We start from the raw sequence: 8,242 nt of genomic DNA on the forward strand, positions 1-8,242 counted from the left end.
TATATCCAAAATGTAACTCATTATCTTCTTCCAGCCATCTTTTTCTTCTGTGGTACTTCTCCTGGTGGCTGGCATCTCCATCACCTACACATAAACTGAAGGAAGAAACTTAGACCCATTTGTCCTTCCCTATGTAATCCCTACGTCACGTCACTGCCTGCTTTAAACAACCTCACTGGTTTTCCATTTCCTTCAGAAGAGAGCTGAACCTCTAGACGAGCACAGAATGCCCTTGTTCCCCCTCAAGACCCCGCCTCCACTCCGCTCAGGCTCCCTCCCACCCCAGCAGGGCTGCCACACCACCGCAACAACTACTTGTGCTGTGTTCTTGCGCACACAGCCTCCGTTCCCGTCTGCCTGCTGAAAACACATGAAGTCTCAGCAGTTTAGAAGCCGGCTTGAGTGGAGGGCTCCCTGACCAGGGCGCCCTCCTGCTGGGGCGGGCAGGCAGTCTGACCACGGTCCACACACACTTCCACCGACAGCAACAACTCGGCATAAGGAGGCATCCACACACCCGTCCCCGCCACCGTCGAGAGTGAGGGCGGCGAGCTGGGCCTGACTCACTTCCACACACGGCACGAGGCCCAGAGCACACTGCCATGCCCAGCCAAGGTCGCGGGTCTCGAGTGGTGACCACCCAGTGCCTTCGCCCCCGGCCCGGGACCAGGACAGGGCTTCCCAGAGGCACTTGGGGAAAGCAGTCAGGGACACCCGGCCCGTCCCAGGGTGTCTGGGGGCAGCAGAGGCACAGCTGACACAGGGCAGATGGAGCCCTCTCAGAACCTATGCGGCTGCCCGACCAGCTAGAAGCTCCAGCAGGAGCGTGCGGTCTGCTCACAGCGCAAAGGCAGCACAGACTGAGGGAAGGGGGAGACCTGGCAGGAAAACAGCAGCTGCCATGCCCAAATCCCTGCACGGTGCCTCCAGGAAGACCATGGGGGAGACGCCGGCTCGCGCCCCGTGAACCCGCACGTGGCGGCTCCCAGCCCTGCCAACCTTACCACTGCCCAGGGCCGGCCACAGCGCTGGCTGGGGCCTGACGTCCCCATCCCACAGGAGAAAGGCCTTCTGCCCTCGAGCAGGGGTCAGGGCTTGAGGTGCCCCTCTGCACTGAGGCAGGCCCACCAGCACCATGCCCCACCACGGAGCTGCCAGGCATCAGGCCCCGGCAGGGCGTGGGCTGGAAGACACAGGGGCAGCTGTCGTCCAGTCTGGGTTCAGCCTTGCTGGCCGTCAACAGGGACCAACCGTGCTCGTGAGGTGGGGCTCCAGCTTTCTGGGCTGGAGAAGCCCGCGTCCCGGTCCTGGTGGGGGCATCCCGGCCAGTGACGAGGTGTGGCATGCGCTTCCTTCCCCTCAGGATGCGGAGTCGAGAGGGAATCAAGGGCGCTCTAGTGGAGACCAGGGCTGTGTGCGGAGCCCGGCCAGAGTGATGGAGCCGGGAGCCCCGGGCTGGGGGCATGGAGCAGTCACAGGCGTGGACACTGCCAGAGTCAGTTTTATTAGGGCAGAGGGGCCCAGGGGACTTGAAGAGCTGAGGCACCCCCTACCCCTCCCCACACCCCACTTGCAGAATGTCCGTCAGCCCCAACTGTAGAAATAAATTTTCTGCCAGTTGGGCAAGTAATCCATGAGCGGCCCTGCAATGACAGAGAGGGGAGCAAGTTCAGGGCTGAGGGCCAGACTCCAATCCGGCTCTACCCAGGGCCCTCCTGAGGCTCCCATCCGCCTGGCCAGAGCCCCCACCCTGCCACCTCCCCCGCCAGCATCAGAGCCATCTCTGGCCGTGTTTCAAAGAGTTTCAAACTCACAGAAGTCACACAGCTGTCCCACTGTCCATGTGGACAGCCAGGGCCTCTCTGCTGAGGGTGACTCTCCAAATGGCCAGCAGGCTTCATTCCTCCGTATAGTCCCCACCCAGCGAAGTTGGTCTCATGACATTCAAGGAGCTGTCACCCACCCAACCTAACCTCTGGGCTCCCTCTCCCAACTGTGCCAAGAATCAGATTACAAGGAGATACAGGGAGCCGGGCCACACATAAGCTCCGTGATGGTAATTATCACGCCCTCACCCCATGCTTACTTGTGACCAGACCAATGCCTGGGACATGGTCTGCTAGGAGCTGGAGTAGAAACAGGATCTTAGCCCTGCAACAAAGGAGTAGCCTGAGTAGGGGGGCCTGGGTTCCTGCAAACCCAGGCGTGTAAAACCTCTGCTGACCACCTGACTAAAGGCAGTGCATCCCAGAAGCCAGGTCACCACGTGCATCGAGGACATCCTCGGGACAGAAGGCTCTGGTCCAGCCGTCCCCAACCACACGCCTGGGAGGGTCACACCTCAGCCCACAGCTGGCAGGCAGCCCAGAGCCAGAGACTATACTGTCTGACAATAAAAAGGGGGAAGGAAACTTCTCTCTCCCCAGACTATATCCCAGAGGTCCTCCGCACCCTGCCCCTGTCCTCTGAGGGACTGGCTCTGGGCCCTCCTCAGTCTGGGCCACTGCTCTAAGGGTGCTGGGCTGGTCAGGTTGGCAGGAAGACAAGCCAGACTGGAGGCCTGCAGCCTGGGAAGCCACCTCTGCAATTAGGTAATCCTCAGTTCAGAGCAATACTGGGGCTACAATGCTTCCTCTGTAGAGTGCAAGCCATCTGTGGGCAGAGGTCATGATCCACCAAAGTCTCCAGAGCGTTTTCTCTGGAGTGTGGAAGAAGATTTGGCTTTAGAACCTTATGAGCTTTCAAACTGATCTGAAAATAGAAACTGTCAGGCAGTTATTTTCACTGAGGTGGGTATTAGATCTGACCTAAGCTTACTTTCTACCAACTCAGAAAATAAACAGAAGTTGTATGTACAGAATGTTAAGTATGATTCCAACGATCACTCCAGCCTTTAAGCAGTGTACTTGTTACAACCTGGACAGACCGGGTCCTGGGAGCCTCCAGCCTGTCTCACAGCCCCAGTCGCAGTATAGGGACCACTCCTCAAATCTCAGTCTGACCTCAGGTGACCTCTTTGGGAGACTTGGCCCCAAGTCACCCCTGACTCACCCCCAGCAGACCTCTCTGTGGCTAGGAGCTCTGGACCCTCAGGGGATGGAGGGAGGGCTGGGCTAGGCAGGGACAGGCCAGGAAAGAGCACGGGTGAGGGAACTGGCTGGCTGGTTGGCTTCATTTCAGCTGCCCAGCCTCTTTGAACTTAAGTGTCTCCTGTGAGCAGTGGGGAATGACCCAACTGTTTAGGAAAGTGGGCGAGCAAGCTAAGGATGGGGAAAGTTCATGCCCACGGTCCCCGGGGCCCTGCCCTTACCTGCCAACAACAGCTTAAGCAGCACACTGGGCAGATGGCCCCAAGAAATCAGGAGTGGCCACACCCAGGTAGCACATGGCAAGTGTTCAGTGAACCCAGATCGGGGAAGGAGGGAGGGAAGGCAGGCGTGAACCAGCCTGGGGAGTCGGGCCTGCTTCCCCCACTCTGCCCTGCAGAGGGTGCGCCCTGCCGAGCCAGGGGCCAGTCCTTACTCAGAGAAGCGGTCGTAGAACGGGGAGCGCAGCAAGTAGTAGAGCAGCAGGATGGTCCGGCGCCGCAGCTCCAGCCGCTCCCTCCGGGTCAGGCCCTTCCTATCGCTCAAGAGGCTCAGGCTGGGGGGAAGGGACAAGGTTCGGGCCAGTGACAGGAGAGGCAAGGACCCCGCTTGCCCACGTGAGGCCGGGCCTGCAGCACAAAGCCGGACGGAGGGAATGGGGCCCCAGGCAGGCCCGGCTCACCTGGTCACATCCACGACACCGGACAGGAGCCAGGGTGTCCACGACCGCTGACCCCAGAGGCCCAGGCTGAGCACTGCCGGCCACGGCGTTAAGGATGTCTCCAGCACACGGCCCGCCCTGCCTGCCCCCGTCTATCGCGACCCGGGCCTGGGCTAAGGATACAGTGCAGCAGGGGCCGGGCGATATGCAAAGACTCAGCGATGGTCTCCTGCAGCCCCAGTGGGGTGGGGGCAACGCCCAGCTCCTCCCGCTGCTGCGGGGCCCCCCAGTGCCTGGAGTGCAGGGACGGAGCTAGAACACAAAGGCGGCAGGTAAGTGGCCGGCGGGGCAGGGGGCGGGCAGGCCGTGATGAAAGCCAGGCCCTCAGGCCCACGCTGACCTCAGCACCGAGGTGTCTCATCCAGCAACCTCCCACACTTACTGTTCTGGAGGGTTCGCACCACCCGGTTTGACCGCTTCCCCACATATGACTGCTCCTGGCTACCAGAGCTGTGGTCACCATCTAGTGGGAATAGATAAAAGGTCGTATTGTCAGAGGGACACGTTTCTAGCAGAGCCTACAAGCGAATGCAGGTGCAGTGAATGCTCATGGCTAGGGGGAGAATGGATAAACCTGTACTAAGGCAGCAGCTGAGTCAAGGACACCACAGCAGAGGCTGTGCCTAGGACCTGTCCACGGCGGGCAGCATTCCGCAGCCCTCCCCAACCTGGGGAAAGGCCAGTAGCACCTGTGCAGATATACCAGCCAAGAACTAAGGCCTCCCAGGCACTGGAACAAGGCGGGGGGCCGGTGGTCCATGGTGACCACAGCACAGAAGGGGCTGTATCTGGACTTCCCCAGTGGCCCAGCGGTTAAGACTCCATGCTTCCACTGCAGGGGGTGCAGGTTCCACCCCTGGTCAGCGAACTAAGATCCCACAGGCTGTGTGGCGTGGCCAATAAACAAAAATGTTTAAGAAGGAGGGGAAGAGCGTATCTTCTGAGTGCTTTGCTTTCAACATGACCATGAAAACAGAAGCAAAGACTTGCCCCCAACTCAAAGTCAAGGGGGTAAGACCCAGAGGCCAACAGCTGATGGGCCCAAAGCCCTGAAAGGGCATATCTGCTGGGTACCCTGCCTCAGGAGGCTGTGCTCTTGATACAGAGCCAGGCCCAAAGACAAGGCTGGCAAGACCCCTGCTTCCTCCCGATGCTCTGTGTCCTCTTCCCGCACCCATAAAAATGACTGAGGACTCCGACGTCAGAAGTCCTGAGTTTAAGCTCTCATCCGGCCTCTGACCTCATCATTCTTTTCTTTTCTGTAAAATACCAATATAAGATGATGACGAGGACAAAATGAGTAGATGGGGAGAGGTGTGCCCCACGGTGACAGTGCCATATTCAGGTAGGTCAGCTCTCATCTACCAATCAGCCCCGCGCCCCGTTCCACTCCAGAGCGGGCAGGCACTTACCCCGGGACTGTGCCTGGGTCTCCCTGTCCAGCGGAACGATGGGGGGTGAGGTCTGGAGGCCAGCCTTGAACCAGATCAGCAGGAACATCCGAAGTACAGCCCTGGGTTGGGAGTACGGCAGGGCTGGGGAAGGGGGAGGTGGCTAGCCGGCAGGGGTCCGGGCTGCTCTACTGAACACCGTCGGTACAGCTGGTCTCAGTGACCCCCACCCCAGGCCGGCCCTCCACAGTCCCGACATACTTGGCCAGCTGGATGAGGGCGATGACGAGCCAACGTCCTACTTCGCCCCACACCTTGGTGGCCCCCATCTCCATGAACACCTCCACACACTCCAGCACGCTCAGCCATGTCAGTAGCCTCTGCTGGGACAGGGACTGCAAGAACCCCAGGCCAAGAGGTCAGGAGGGCCCCCTGGTTTCAGCTCCTCCCCCAGGGGACACCTCTGACAGGAGACATACATGTTCCTCTTCCCAAGACTAAGTGCGTAAGCCTGAGGTCTCCTGCTGGGACAGGCGACTCCACCCTGTGAAACCCAGTCTCTCCACCTGATAAGGGGACACTAATGCCTGGACTCGTCACCTAACGGCTAGAGGCACAGATGGAGGCAGCCATGTCTCGTACTCTATGAGAGCATAACGCGTGCTCCAAACACGGGCTGGTGGTTACTATTTTGTTCCTGAGGCCCCTGCTTCTGGCCCTCAGTTCAGGGCACAATTCTTACCATGGGTAATTTTTTCCGAAGTTCCTTCCGTAGGATTCCATCATTGAGCAGCACAAGCAGGTTAGAGGCAGAGTACACTGAGGGGCAGAGAGTGGCCTTGAGAGGCTGGCTCTGCAGCCTCCACCCCCTCCCCTTCTCCCCAGAGCAGCAGGGATCACCTATTCCTCACTGTGCTCAGCCACCCACACACTATGTGGAAACGACAGGTCCTGCCACCCACTTCCTCAGAGCTCTCCACTCCCCCTAACGACCTCTTGTGTGAGCACTAGAACAAGAAAGGATGGTTTGATCTCTATGACATACCAGCTACTGCCCTGCTGAATAGCACTGGTTATCCAGCAGCCCACAACTGCCCAACATGCTCCAAAGAGACATGGGAGGTGCAGTCACCTCCTGGCCTTTGCCTCTCTGCAGCCTGTCCTTGAAATTCTATTCCATCCCTACCTTTTAAAACCCAGCTCATCCTTTCAGGACCTGTACCTCCTGTACTGACCGGGTAAACACCACTGAGGCAGTTACAGTCTGGGCATTCTGGAATTTGGGAGATTGGGATTTGAATCCTGGTTGAGGCCTTCGGTGGCTGTTCCTTAACCTCACTTAAACTTCTGTTCCCTTAACTGGAGAAGGAAGACAATAACAGTAGCCACTTCACTTGACTGTAGGGAAGATTAACAGAGCAAAGGCAGAAGAGGCGCTTGGCTCAGCCTCCTGACCAGTCAAGGTCCCCAGACATCTCTCTCAACCATGGGGGGTATACGCGACGGCCTAGGACAGTGGACGCTGGACCCCTGTCTGATTCAATCACAGAACTGGATGATCTAACGGGAAATCTAGGAAGCCCTCTGGGAAGCCCTCCCCCACCCTCTCGCCCCCCACCCACCCGAGCCCGGCTCACCCAGCTCTGACAGCTCGTGCGAATCGGCGAAACGACCTGGGAAGAAGGCACAGAAGGAGGCGCCGGTGAGAGTCTGTCTCTCCCTGCTGCTTCGGGTCCCTGGACATTCCCTCCCTATGCCCCAACGGGAACCTGGAAGGAACTCCTCAAGCACAGCGATCACTACCCAGGCTCCGCAGGGAAGGGAAGGGGAGGCAGGTGGGGTCAGATGTCAGAGATCCGAAGGGATGGGTCAAAGGTCAGGGTGGCACCTGCCAGCAGGTAACTGAGGCCGCGCACTGCCGTCTCCAGCTGGGCCGTGGCGGCCGGGTGACGAGTCACGTACTCCTGGTAGCGGAGGCCCAGGAGCCGCAGCTTCTCCATCCTGCCCTCGGGACCGACAGACCCACGGACCGACAGCGCGACTGGCTACGGGGCCCTGCTTCCTGCGCCCTCCTTCCTGCTTCCGGCGCTAGGCCCGCCTCTCTGCTGCTTAACTTCCGCGGGCCACAAGGACGGTGACACGAAGAGCCGTTGAGGCACCCTTCACCCCATTTCTTAAATCCCCTCCCACCAGGGTAGCGTTAAGTAACCGCGGGCCTAATCCCGCCCTCCCTAACTCCTTCAGGTCATTGGTTCACACGCTCTTCGCCCCCGACCCCGGCGGCCCCAACCGGCTTTTCCGCCTTCCGGGTTTGCCGCCTTGCACCTGCGCAGTTACAGCTCCGGGAAAAAGCTCCCGCGGCAGCCTGAGCAGTTAATTCTGGAGTAGGGATCAAGAGCCTTTCCAATAGAATGCCGAGAGGCTCGAACGGGAGGACTGGCTTTTAAAGGGCTTGGGAGGCAGCGCCCAGAGAGGAGCCTTCTCCATCAGACTTGGGCGGGTGGGGAGCGCGGGGACAGCCTAAGGACAATCGGACTGTGTGCAGGCGCGCGTTTGGCCCGTTGCCTTGTCGCCTGACTTCTCCCAGAGGTAGTGCTGGGGAAACTGAGGCAGCGAGAAGTCCAGCCTCCCACTCAAGATCCCTCTGGCCAGCATCGTTAGTGCCCCGGCTCCCACATGGAGCATGTTCTCCCTCCCACCGCCCTCCCGCCAAATCGCGCACCTGAACTCCCATCTTCACGGAGAAAAGCCTGGCCTGGGCTTCTGCTCTCCGCTCGGGGTGACCTTAACGAGGATTTTCCCTTCTCTGGGCCTCGGGTTTCCCCATCTGTAAAATGGTTAGAGGGCAGACGGGCTCTTTGAACTCGGGGTCAATTTCACAGCGCTTTTTGGCCCTCCGGTGCATCTTCCAGCTCTCAGCTGCTTCCCAAGAAACGAGAACTTCTCCAGGGAATCTCTTCCCAAACGGGTTAGCCTCTCTGGAAGGAAGTGGCGGCGGGAGAGGGGCGGCCAGAGGGGGGGGGGACGGGTGGCCGGCGGAGGGG

At 59.4% G+C, this 8,242-nt stretch overlaps 1 protein-coding gene across 1 annotated transcript; it reads right to left on the reverse strand.

Annotated features, from left to right (window-relative positions):
* Positions 1-1,483: 1,483 nt before the first annotated feature.
* On the reverse strand, positions 1,484-7,914 carry PEX16 (peroxisomal biogenesis factor 16). Its single transcript, XM_010842333.1, has 11 exons — positions 7,087-7,914; positions 6,836-6,871; positions 5,941-6,017; positions 5,460-5,593; positions 5,220-5,320; positions 4,190-4,270; positions 3,931-4,059; positions 3,769-3,841; positions 3,523-3,642; positions 2,087-2,151; positions 1,484-1,643 (listed from the first exon to the last, which is right to left on the reverse strand). Exons 1-11 carry the CDS (start codon positions 7,196-7,198, stop codon positions 1,585-1,587), a joined length of 987 nt encoding a protein of 328 aa, XP_010840635.1. The 5' UTR covers positions 7,199-7,914; the 3' UTR covers positions 1,484-1,584.
* Positions 7,915-8,242: the final 328 nt, after the last annotated feature.

This window comes from Bison bison, unplaced genomic scaffold (assembly GCF_000754665.1).
Source record: "Bison bison bison isolate TAMUID 2011002044 unplaced genomic scaffold, Bison_UMD1.0 scf7180017864178, whole genome shotgun sequence".
NCBI lineage: Eukaryota > Metazoa > Chordata > Mammalia > Artiodactyla > Bovidae > Bison > Bison bison.